This window comes from Pteronotus mesoamericanus, unplaced genomic scaffold, assembly GCF_021234165.1.
Source record: "Pteronotus mesoamericanus isolate MK-2021 breed Mesoamerican mustached bat unplaced genomic scaffold, CSHL_Meso_final contig_221, whole genome shotgun sequence".
Taxonomy (NCBI): domain Eukaryota; kingdom Metazoa; phylum Chordata; class Mammalia; order Chiroptera; family Mormoopidae; genus Pteronotus; species Pteronotus mesoamericanus.
The window spans coordinates 18,050,829-18,064,290 of NW_026555092.1; the positions used below are offsets into that span (position 1 = coordinate 18,050,829).

The window sequence follows — 13,462 nt, forward strand, 5'->3', positions numbered from 1 at the left end:
TTTCTGTGCCTCAGTTTCTTCTCCATAAAATGGTAATGATAACCTCATCGGATTGTTGGGAAGATTCAGTGAGTTAAATCATACAGAACTCTTAGAACTGTGGTAGGTTCACAGTAAGTGCTATATGAATATGAGCAATATTGATTATTTTATCCCTCACATTGATTTGCCATTAGAAAATGCACAATTCTTCTACATAGAATAATTTAATATATTGTATATTAATTAACTACTTAAATCTGCTTAGTCATGCATAGTCTGATTAGGAGGTGTGCATTCAGCAAAAATGTTATAAGAAATTGATGAGCTTTTCAGTAACTTGTTTGGGAAGCTGGATAATAAATAGTATGTAATAACTTCTAACTAGCTTGCCTCAAAAATATTCACAGAAGACATGCTCAGGAAATATTTTGTGGCTTTTGCTCTATGTAATTTTGTTATAATTGAGTTCATATCCATTATGGCTGATATTGGAAGGTGGACAAAATTCTGACATATCGGGCAAAAAGTTGTTGCCTGAGATAACTCTGAAAAAGAAAAAAACGGATTGTAGGATGTTTTAGAAATGACAGGAGTTTGTTGAGTTTGTTCCAGTGAGTTCAAATTTTAATTTTAATTAATTTTTTATGGATAATTAAAATAACCTAGCTTTATGTACCTTACTGTCTTTTTACCTTTTTTTGGTACATGCTATTACTGACTGAATATTCAGTTAGTGAACAGATAATTTTTGAATACCTAGCAGGGATACAATGGTGAACAAAATAGACATGTTTCCTACTTGGATTAGCCAGAATATAATTGTTTAACAAATACCCATAAGTTATAAGTGCATTATGTAATGGGAGGGGGTATACAGGTGCTGTGAGAATTTATAATAGGTAGACCTATAGGATGAGTGGGAGTTGGTTACATGATGTGCTGGGGTCAAGAAGGCTTTTGACCTGACGTTGGGAGAGAACACGGTGAATTCAGAACCCTGAAAGACACTCGGTGCTGCAGACTCAGAGGCGTGAGGTGGTGAGAGGTGGCTGGGGAGGTGGGCAGAGGCCAGATCATGAGAGTCTTACAGGCCTTGTTAAGGAGTGTGGGACTTTACCGTAAGGATAGTGGGAAATTTACAAGATGAAATGAATTCACACAGGCTGCTAGGTGGAGAGTGAATTGGAGAGGATCCAGAATGGACACGAGAGGCTTATCAGTGGGCTATAGTCCAAGCCACAGATTATAGTAGAGTGACTTGAATTAGGATGGTGGCAGGATGGATTCAAAAAGCATTTAACAGGTAAAATTCCTAGGACTTTATACTTGATCATATTTGGGAGGTGAGATAAGAGTGAGAAGGAGGGTAGTGACAAGGATAACATCCAGGTCTCTATGACAGAAACATCTGTGAAGGTGTTGCCTTTTATTGAGATAGTGAACATTGGAGAAAGAGGAGGTTTATAGGGGAAGTCTGAGGCATCTGTGAAACATCTAGATAGTCATATAGAGTAGGAAATGAAATAAATGGATGTGGAACTCAGGAAAGGTATCTGGACAGAATATATAAAGTTTGGGATAATGATGGTAAATGAAGTCACAAAAGTGGAATGAGATTGCCTTAGGGATATCTGTAGAATGAGAATTGTAAAAAGCCTCAGACAGTATCCCAAACTTCTCTCTGCATTTAAACCTTGCGCGTGCATGCACACACACACACACACACACACACACACAAAATTATACCATAAGTATATATTACTTTTTGGAATGTGTACTGACTATATTAATTATGTCTTAACTTGGGGCATATAATTAGAAATATATTAATTTAATTTTAAACCAGTACTTCTTAAGTGTTGCTCTGTATTAGATGGTATACTATTAAACACAGATGATTCAGAGACCTAAGTTAAGGATTCTGCTTTCAAATTGTATTCTAATTCTTTGCAGAGACAGAAAAATAAACAAGATGTTATATAAATGCTATTATAAAGGTAAGCATGGGGTGTTTTGGGAGCATGGACAGCCATAGTGTAGAGCTACCATTAAGGAAAGCTTCCTGAAAGAGGCAAGATTTAAACAGAGTCCTAAAAGATGGATTGGCATTGCTAGGCAAAGAGGGCAGAGGAAGGGCTCTTACCATCGTGCTGTATCTCCTCTCACAGTTCCAGGGGCCAGTTGAGAGCCAGATCAGATTATGGTGGATTGAAGAATGAGCAGGAAGTGAGTAGACAACTCCTGTAGGTTGAGGTCTGAGTTTAATTGCCTTAGTGTTCTCTGTGCCTTGCATAATGCCTGGCACTTAATGTTTGTTGCATTAGCTATGGACATAAGAGAGATACCTCCTTCTCTAAAATGAATATGTGAGGAAGGACTGAGTCGAGATTGCTGTGTTCACCCTGCACGCAGAGTGGAGCTGACTGTGGGCAGCTGCAGCTCTTTACCTGTGAGTCTTATGGCTGGCTGCGCAAGGAGGCCAGGTGCGTCCCCGTGGCCAGAATTCTCAGCATTAATCTGTCAGCTCTTTATGTTTTATTCTAGTCTTTTTTCAGTTGAGTATATGATACTTGTAGCTTAGTATTTTTTCAATATTATATCATGTGATTCCCGTGTGAAATTCTTAAAATATTTTCATAAACAAGATCTTAAGTGGCTACATAACCTCTTATTGGATGTTTATTTGAACATTTATTTGAGCACTTTGTTTAAAATTCTCTTTTTTAACTTTTAATTTTGAAATAATTTCAGACTTAAAAAAAGTTGCAAAAATATTACAAAGGACTTCTATATATTGTATCTTCAGCTAGTTTATGGTAGTGTCTATCAGAGTTTTCCATTGTAAAGTCACTCTTTTTCCCTCTGTAATTAATAAGTATCTTGTGGGAGATACTTTAAGACTATATATGATCCTGTTTCTCAAAATTTTACCCAGTAATCTTACCATCCTTTGATTTTTTTTTTAGTTGAATTATTACTAAAATGGTTGCTAAGTGGTGATTTTTCTAATTACATTATTCCTTCATTCATTTGTTGACATTCCATTCTAAAGGAGAGTTTCTCCTCTCATTTATTACATTCTTTTTTTAAAAAAAATTACTGATTTGAGAGAGAGAGGAAGCAGGGGAGAGAGAGAGAGTGTGAGTGAGAAACATCAATGTGAGAGAGAAACGTCAGTTGGCTGCCGCCTGTTCTCGCCCCAACCACGGACTGAACCCACAACCTAGGTACGTGCCCGGAAGGAAAATCGAACCCGTGACCTTTTGGTGCAAGGGATGCCACTCCAACCAACTGAACCACATTGGCCAGGGCTTATTTATTACATTCTTATTTAATGGGCTGCAATGCTCCAGATGTGGCCATTAGGAGCCCCTCCAGCTGGCTTCTCTTTCCTTTTAGGTGCACTCACTCTCCGAGCATTTTCCTACTTTCAGGCACAACAAATGTTTTGCCATCTGGCAAAGCAAATCCTCTTCTCATTATTTTTCACTTAAAAAAATTATTGGCTGCTCTTGGGCATGAAGTCTTTGAATTAACTTTAGATTTTTTAAAAAAGCATGGATTTTGACTGGAGTTAGACTGAATTTATAGAGAGCTGACATATTTTCATTACTGAATTTTCTCACTTAAGAACCTGTTACATCTCTATATGTATGTGGATCTTTTATGTCCTTTGGTAAAAATCTTGCCCATTTCTGCATAAATTTATTTTTAGCTATTTTATAGATTTCGTTCCCATCATGAGTGAAATTTTTTTCTAATTGATTATTGCTGGTACAGTTTTTAAGATGCTTTTGATTTAAACTTATAGTCACCTACTTTATTGAACTTATTATTATAATGTTTTTACAGTTCTCTTGGCTTTTCTAGGTGGACAGTTAACATAATCTGCAAATCATAACTTTTTATCACTTCATTTATAATATTTACACATAATTTATTTCATTTGTTATCTCCTGGCTAAGATATCTGAGTCGGGTGGAGAAGGGTAACCCTGGGAAGTCTTCTTGGCTCATGTTACACTTAAGGGGAGTATTAAAGAATGTGCAACAGGTGAAATAGCGTGGTGGAGAATGTATTCCAGACAGGGCTCGGGGAGAGAAACAACAAGGCAGTGTTCAGCGAATAGAAAGAATGGCTAGAGCACAGGACATAAACAAAGCTGGGAGAAGCAAGAGGTGGGTTGGAGAATAAATAGGGGCACAGCAAGAAGCCGGACTCTGAGAGCAATTACTTTATTCTAAAAGAATTGAGAATTTAATTGAAGGTAAAGATGTGTTAGGTAGAATGACCCCCCAAAGACGTCCATACCCTAATCCCTGGAATCTGTACATGTGTTACCTTACATGTCAGAAAGTGCTTTGCAGATGAAATTAAGGTTATGGACCTTAATAAAGTGGGGTGGGGGGAGGGAGGGAGAGATTTCCTGGGTTATTCAAATGAGCCCAATCTAATCCCGTGAGCCTGAAAAGCAAAGAAGATTCTCTGGCTGGAACAGAGCCAAGATGTGGTAGTAGGTGAGGTTGGAGAGATTCGGAGTGGGAGGGACAACCCACCATGTGGAAAACACAAGAAGGCATGCAGGAGCAAAGACTGTCTTGGAGCAGGCAGGGAGGCAAGGGCCTCGACCCTGCAGCTGCAAGGAGCTGAATTTGACCAACAGACTGAATGAATCTGGAAGCAGATTCATCTCCAGCGTCTCCAGAAAGCCCTGCTGGCCACTTGGTTTTAATCTCGTGAGCCCATGCAGAGAACCCAGCTGAGCCACACTGTACTTGGGCTTTTGGCCTACAAAACTTTGAGAAAAGAAATTTGTGTTATTTTAAGCTCTAAGTTTGTGGTACTTTGTTACAAAAGCAGTAGAATTCTGATACTGAGGGGTTTAATAGGGAAGTAATGCCAGATTCAGTGTTATTAACAGACTACTCTTGTGCTGTGTGGAAAATGGATGTGGGAGAATGCAAATATGGGGGCAGGGGAACTTGTCTTTGGAAATACAGTGATGGTGTGGATGGAGGGTAGTGATGGTGGGGAGGGGATATGATTTGATACTTATTTGGGGGTTGGAATTTACCAGAATTCGGTCATTGGTTGATGTCAAGAATGAGGGAGAGGCAGGGCACAGGCTGACTGCTGAGTTCTGACTTGGATGCCAAGTGACGGGCGAAGCTGTTTTGTGTCACAGGGGTGAGCAGATTGCAGGGCGCTGTGTCATGAACTTAAAGGTAATTCCAGGTTGTTCTTCATTTGGAAATTCGCCTATAAATATTTATTTTAAGGTAGAGTATGTCAATAAGATGATTGCTTTATCTTTTAAGACCTAAATTGGCTTTGTTTTGTGGTTTTGTTTTTTTTTTTAGGTCACGTAGGAAATTGTAAATCATGTGAAGATGGGACTTTTGGTATTTGTGCGCAACCTGCTGCTAGCCCTCTGCCTTTTTCTTGTACTGGGATTTTTGTATTATTCTGCATGGAAGCTACATTTACTCCAGTGGGAGGACTCCAGTAAGTATGGTCACTCTGGCCGACCCCCAGGAAGAGCCTGCTGCAGATGAGCTCTTGGGTTTCCTAGTGGCTGCAGTGCACTCATGTGCTTCAGAGGTGGCCGTAGAGACTAAACTGACCACTTCTGGGATTTAGGCTTAGAAATTGACTACCACTTTTGTTGCTGTAGGTTAAAAACGGGGGCGGGGGGGGGGCGGCGGGGGGAAACAACTGCATGCCATGGCAAATCCTTTTATGAACCCAGTGAAAATGTGCTATTCTTCAATAAAAACTCAACCTGTGTCAGTACTCCTAGTCCTTAAATATTTTTCTTTTTATTTACTACAGTGTATTGCTGCTCCCATTTGCCATTTATTACTTTAGGGCTTGGTAGTGAAGTTGGGTTGTTTTTGCCCTGAAAACTTAGTTTTTACCTTTTCTTTGAATTTTCAATTTTATATTGTCTGTTTTATTTTCTCTAAAGAAGTTCTGTCTAAATCTTTTTAGCCTTTGCTGGCATTGAACTTGTACCTGAATAGAATAATGCCCTGCATCTCCCAATAACTCCTGGTTCCTTTCTTCAATTTGTACCTGAGGCCTTACGTGTTACCCAGTGTGTTCCATGTAGCTGCCTGAACCCCTTGGACGTGGTTTCAGTTCATCCACTGTGGCCTGTGTGTGGTTTTAGGCTGACAGTTGAATGGCTTGCACTGAGCAACAGGCAGCTTTGCACTTTCTATTTTTGGCAGTAGCTTGAAGTATCACATAGTGACCATAAGTAGTTTTTTTGTTGTTGGTTTTTTGGTCTGAAGGCTATCTGAGCTTGTTGCAGGAAATATAGGGTAGTTTGATTCCTGTGACTGTCTCTTTTCTAAAATAGTTTTATTTTCACAAACATCTACCCAAGACTAGTGTAGAATTCACTTGAGAGTAGAGTTAGTCTCTCGATATGAGGTTAAAATGAGTTAGAATGAGTTGCAGCAGGCAACTGGCAATTGGCCTCATAGTGAAACCTTAACATGGGAACTATTCCTATGAAGTAGTCCATTTATTTCTCACATGGCCCAAGCTACTGAAGCAGTTTCAAGCCAATTTTAAAAAGAGTGTTGTATCTCTAATTTATTGTTTTATATGGGATGTTTTAGTGCCTCTTCACTGCTTAGCTTATAATCATCCCTAATTACTTTGTGTTTCCAGAGTTTATTTAAATTTCAGTGTTCCAACTTATTTTTAAAATCAAGGACACTACCCAGAATAAGGAGTGCTTATATTAGTGCAGTGCAAAATTCTGTAGTTAGAGGCATGGTCTCTATCCATAATGTATAAATTTATCTGAGTCCATAAAACAGATGGAAATATATGCAAGGGATGGGGGTCTTCTTTTCTGACAAGAGCTACTGACCTGTAGAAGACATACTAAAGGATTAAGTATTTTCCTAGAGAAGTCAAGGAAGACATTAACTTCAATTGGAAGACTATTGTATGTCAGGTTTTAGCCTAGACAATTTACACATTTAATTTTATTTAATTTACTTCAAACAGAAGAACACTTCAGAGGAAGTTAACAGTATTCATAGTTTCTACATGTAATATCCACAGCATCCATTGTTCAATAAGTTATTAGACATACAAACAGGAAAATGTGATCCATTTTCAAGGAAAAAACAAGTTATGATTCATTAATGAGATGGCCCAGATATTAGATTTAAAAAACTAGCCATTATGAATAGTATAAAGAATCAAAGGAAAATATGGTGAATAATAAGTAGTCTCATTAGAGAAATAGAAATTATGAAAAGGAACTAAATGCAAATTCTTAAACTGAAAAGTATAGGAAGTGGTAAACAATGGGCAAATATAAAACACTTTTTTTCCTTTCTTCTCGTAACTTGCTTAAGAGACAGCTAATTGCTTCCCTGGCCAGTGTTGCTCAGGTGGTTGGAGTGTCATCTGGTAACCAAAAGTTCGCAGGTTCGATTCTGGGTCAGGGTATACATACCTATCTTGCAGATTTGATCCCTAGTCAGGGTGCATAGGGGAGGCAAACAATTGATGTTTCTCTCTCACATCAGTGTTTCTCTCTCTTCCTTTCACTCTCTCTAAAAACAGTGAAAAAAAGTCCTCAGGTGAGGATTAAAAAAATAAGACAATTAATTGCTTACACCAACAACGATAACCTTGTAAAGTGAAATTTAGAACATATACGAGGTCTGTACAGAAGGTATCCAGCCATGTAATATGAAAAATAGAGACATTTATTGAAGAAGACACAAGATACAAGAAACATTGTACATAGGACAATGATAGCTCAGTCCCCTTCAAAGTAGGCACCTTGGGACCTCACACAGTTCTCCCAGTTGCCATCAGCTGCCCCATCTCATTTTCCTGAGTCTCATTGATGTTCTGAAATCTCTTCCCTTTCAAAGGCAATTTTAGTTTTGGGAAAGGCCAGAAGTCGCAGGGCGCCAAATCTGGCCTGTGGGGGGGCTGAGTCATCCAGGTGATTTGATGTTTCACCAAAAAACACTGCGTGAGATGTGATGCATGAGTGGGTACATTGTCAGGATGAAGCTACCAAACACCAGTTGCCCATAGCTGTGGCCTTCGGAATCATCCGAACAGTTTCTGCAGAGGACGGTTCATGCTTAACACAAAATCTTATGCAGATTCATAGCTCTACTTGTTCAGTCATTTTGAATAAGCTGACCACACAGTACATGTGCTCACTAAATGGCATCCCGCACACACACTGACTAGGACAGTGATGTCTTCATTGTTCACGCATGGGCATTCCAGTCCACTCTCCTGGGCTGCCAGCTTACATCAGTGTCGTCATGGGAACAGTTGTTACATTAACAATGGCTGGACTTTTTCCAGATAGATCTCATATAACAGGGATAATACAATATGACTAAGGACTTCAAGGTTGGTTCACCATTTAAAATTAATCAATGTGGTTACATTAACAGTATAAAGAAAAAAAAACCCTATCTTAATTGTTGCAGAAAAAAGCATTTGATCAAGTATCAAAATCTATTATAAAGCTATGTTAGTTAAAGCTATGGTACAGGAATAAATTAGTGGATGGGTGGGTAAGACAATGCACAACTTAGTACAATCCCAGTAGTGGCACCAAACTATACCTAGAAGTAATTGGATTTTTCACTGCCACACAGTTTAAAAAAAAACCAAAAAGCCAGCTTTTCTTAAGAATATTCTTTATGAAACAGATTTAATTTTATTAAAGCTTGATTTTTTTAGTATGTATCATTTTACTAAAGACGAATTTGAAGATGAAATGAGAAGTATGCATAAAGCACTGCTGTTGCACACTGAAATTTTATTATTGTCTCAAGAAAAAGCACTGTGTAATTGATTTACAAGCCGATCTAGTTACTCCTTTGGTGGAATACCATTTTCACTTGAAAAAAATGACAGGCAAACTGTGGTTATTCAAACTTTGGTATTTGGCAGACCTTTTCTCAAAAATGAATGAGGTAAGCCAGTTACCTCAAGGGAAACAAGTGACTTTTTTTTTTTTTTTTTTTTTTTGCTGTGATAAAACGTGAGCTTTCTTTTAAAAAATTTTTTTTTAAATTATATTTTATTGATTATACTATTATAGTTGTCCCGATTTTTCTCCCTTTGCCCCCTCCACTGAGCTCCCTCAGGCAATCCATACCACTTTGCTCATATCCATGGGTCATGTGTATAAGTTCATTGGCTACTCCCTTTCCTATACTGTAATTTACATCTCCATGGGTATTCTGCAGCTACCTGTTTGTACTTCTTAATCCCCTCACCTCTTTACCCATTCCCCGAAGCTCCCTCCCATTTGGCAGCCATCAAAACGTTCTCCATATCCATGATTCTGTTTCTGTTCTTGTTTGTTTTTTAGATTCAATTGTTGATAGATATGTATTCATTGCCATTTTATTGTTCGTAGTTTTGACTTTCTTCTTTTTCTTAAATAAATCCCTCTGGTATTTCATTAATGATTTAGTGATGATGAATTCTTTTAGTATTTCTTGTCTGGGAAACTTTTTATCTACCCTTTGATTCTAAATGATAGGTTTGCTGGTAGAGCAATCTTGGCTGTAGGTCCCTGATTTTCATGACTTTTAATATTTCCTGCCAATCCCTTCTAGCCTGCAAAGTTTCTTTTGAGAAATTAGGTGACAGTCTTATGGGAACTCCCCTGTAGGTAACTGACTGCTTTTCTCTGGCTGCTTTTAAGAAGGTTCTCTCTTTATCTTTAACCCTTGGCATTTTAATTATGATTTGTCTTGGAGTGGGCCTCATTGCATCCATCTTGTTTGGGACTCTGTGCTTCTTAGACTTGCATGTCTATTTCCGTCACCAAATTAGGGAAGCTTTCTTTCATTATTCTTTCAAATAGATTTCCAATTTTTTGCTCTTTCTCTTCTCTTTCTGGGACCCCTCTGACACAAATGTTGGAATGCTTGATGTTGTCCCAGAGGTTGCTTACACTATCATCAGTTTGGGGGGGATTCTTTTTTTCTGCATGTTGTTCTCATTGTTTTTTGCTTCCTTATATTCCAAATCATTGATTTGATCTTCACCTTCATCCACTCTACCGTTGTTTCCCTGTAAGTTTTTCTTTGTTTCAATTATTGTATCCTGCATTTCTTACTGAATATTTTTTGTACTGTTGAAGTCCTCACTAAGTTCCATGAGCATCCTTATAACCAGTGTTTTGAACTCTGCATCTGATAGATTGCTTATCTCCATTCTGCTTAGTTTTCTCTCTGGAGTTTTAATCAGTTCTTTCATTTGGGCCATGTTTCTTTGTCTTCTCATTTTGGCAGCCTCCCTGTGTTTGTTTCTATGTATTAGGTAGAGCTGCCATGACTCCCTGTCTGGGTAGCATGGCCTAATGTAATAGGTCTCCTGTAGGGGCCAGTGTCACAGCCTCCCCTATCACCCTAGCTGGATACTTGAGGTGCACCTTCCATGTGGGCTGAGTACACCCTCTTTTTGCAGTTGATTCTTGATTTCTGTTGGCAGGTCAATGGGAGGGATTTACCCAGGCCAGTCAGCTGCAAGGACTGGCTGTGACCATTGACGACCAACGTCCGCCCTCTGGGGAGGATCAGCTGTGCAGGGACAGAGTGGTGGTGCTCTAGTATGGTCTGTAGCTGTCCACTGGGTTCACAGGCTCTAGGCTCTCCCAGGTGGTGCAAGCCAAGATCAGCCACCACATGTGTTCTGTCTAGGGCCACCCAGTATGAGCTACAAAGCAATCTGTGGATGGCTGTTACTTATGCTGGGCTTGGAGGTTCCCAGGGGAGGCCAAGCTGTGAACCTAGGCTGGCTGCTGGAATGCCTGGCCTGGGGCCTCTTAGCAATAGGTACAGTGGCTGGAGGTTTGTTAAGGTTGGCTGTTGCTTGTTTTGAGATGATTTAGGAACATATGAAGCATAAGCCAATCAATACAAGCCATTCACGTGGAAAAACCATTGTTCACAGCTGGGGTGGACCCATAAGTTGGGTGGGGTGAGGCCTCAGGCTAACACCAGAACAAGGCAAACAGTGGGAGCCAGGCTGATAGAGTCTCAGGAATGGTTGGCCTGCTGGCTCTGTTGGGGAAGGGTTCAGAAAAGGAACAATGGCCTCTGCTTGCTGTTCTGTCTGGGAGAAAGCTGTCCCCTAGCTCTTGTCCTGATGCCAGACACTTCATATCCTCCCTATGTGCCATTGTTGCCTTTCAAATTGCTACCCCAGTGCTGGAGCTTGGAGGGAGTGAATCTGAGTAAGTCCATGTGTGGGTCCTTTAAGAGGAACTGCTTGGGAATCCAGTAGTTTCTTCCACCAACTCAATTTCCACTGTTTTTTACAGCCTGATATTATCTTCCTGGCAGTGTAACCCTGGACCGGGGGACCTGGTGGGGGTCTTATCCCTGTCTCCCAGTATATCCCTCCTGAATTTCTATCCATCACATACAGGTGTGGAACTAGCCTGTTCAGTGACTCCATGTCTTCACTCCTCTCCGACTGGTTGGATGTGGTTTCTTTAATTCAGTAGTTGTTGGACTCCATTCAGCTCGATTTCTGATCGCTCTGAGTGATGGTGGTTCTATAGTTTATTTGTAATTTTGATGTGGTTGTGCGAGGAGGCGAGCTGTGTTTACTTAAATCTCCATCTTGATGAGGAGTCTAATATTTTTAAATTTATTGATTTGAGAGAGAGAGGAAGCGAGAGAAAAAGAGAAATATCGATTTCTTGTTTCTTTATGTATTCATTGGTTGATTCTTGTATGTGCCCTGCCCAGGATTGAACCCTCAACCTTGGAGTATTGAGACAATGCCCTAACCAACTGACCTACTGGCCAGGGCCAAAACTGGAGCTTTCAAGTGAAAATTAAGAGTTTTGAAATACTTGTATCTGCCACCATGAAACTGGCACCTTCTAAATATTTAAATACTTTTCTGATGAAATTGGTATTCATATTAACAAGTGTGATTTTTAAAACATTTTATAATGAATGCAAAAATATTAGAAGCTCTACATAACTCAGTAAACCAATGGTGTCCAAATGACCCCTGTTCCAATGTTACAAAATCATGCATGGATACAAGATTCCTTTGAAATATAAGATAGACCAGTGGATTTTAATATAATTATAAAAATGTTCATTGATATGGCTTCAGATTCAATATAGCCATCAATCTTTAAGAAACTACCACTTTTTGAGTTTCAGTGTAGTATCAAAGGGGAATATCCATAATCATTTGAAAAGGTTATTGTAATACTCCTCCCTCTTCAAACTATGTATGTGTGAGAGGCCAGATTTTTTTCATATTTTTTATCCAAAACAACATTAAAAATATTTTTCAATTACAGTTAACTCATTGTTAGTTTCAGATGTGCAACATAGACATTTATATACCTTGTGAGCACTTTGCTAAGCCTCGTACCCATCTCAGACCATATAGTTATAGTATTATTGACTGTGTTTCCTGTGTTGTACATTTCATCCCTGTGACCACTTGTGTAACTGGCACTTTGTACTTAATCCCTTTCACTTTTTCACACAGTCCCCCAACTACCCTTCCATCTGGCAATCATCAATTTGTTTTCTGTATCTATGAGCCCGTTTCTGTTTTGTTAATTTTTTTTAGATTCCATGGGTAAGTGAAATCCTATTGTGTTTGTCTTTCACTGTCTGACTTACTTCACTTAGCATAATACCCTCTAGGTCCATTCATGTTGTCATAGATGGCAAGATTTCATTCTTTTTTTATGGCTGAGTAATATTCCATTGTATATATGTACCACATCTTTATTTACCTGTTGATGGGCACCTAGGTTGCTTCCATATCTTGGCTATTGTAAATAGTGCTGCAAAGAACATAGGTGTGCATATATATTTTTTTGAATTAGTGTTTTTGATTATTTTAAACTTTCTGAGGAACTTACATACTGATTTCCATAGTGGCTGCACCAATTTACAATCCTACCTCCAGTGTACAAGAGCTCTCTTTTTTCCATATTTTTGCCAACCCTTGTTGATTTAAATTTTGTTTTAATCCTCACCCAAGGATATTTTTTAATTGAATTAGAGGAGGGTGGGGGTAGAGAGAGACAGACAGACAGACAGAGACAGAGAGAAACATCCATCAGTCACCTCCCGTATATGCCCCAACCAGGGGTCAAATCCACAACCTGGGTATGTGCCCTGACTGGAAATCAAACCCACAGTCTTTTGGTGTATGGAACAATGCTCCAACCAATTGACCCACCTGTCCAGGGCAACACTTGTTAATGTATTGATAGTAGCCATTCTGACAGATGTGAGATGATACCTCGTGGTTTTGATTTACATTTCCCTGATGATTCGTGATATTGAGCACCTTTTTATATGTCTGTTGGTCATCTATTTGTCCTCTTCAGAGAAATGTCTATGCAGGTCCTATGCCCATTTTTAAATCAGATTGTTTGTTTTGGGGGGTTATTAAGTTGTATGAGTTCCTT

At 39.1% G+C, this 13,462-nt stretch overlaps 1 protein-coding gene across 2 annotated transcripts in view; it reads left to right on the forward strand.

Annotated features, from left to right (window-relative positions):
- Window positions 1–13,462, forward strand: part of ST3GAL3 (ST3 beta-galactoside alpha-2,3-sialyltransferase 3) — a 185,515-nt gene that overhangs the window by 12,698 nt on the left and 159,355 nt on the right. For both annotated transcript variants that reach the window (XM_054572097.1, XM_054572098.1), the window contains exon 2: window positions 5,343–5,487. In XM_054572097.1, the coding sequence (XP_054428072.1) occupies window positions 5,373–5,487 (115 nt within the window). In that variant the 5' untranslated portion in view covers window positions 5,343–5,372. The remainder of the gene's footprint in view (window positions 1–5,342; window positions 5,488–13,462) is intronic.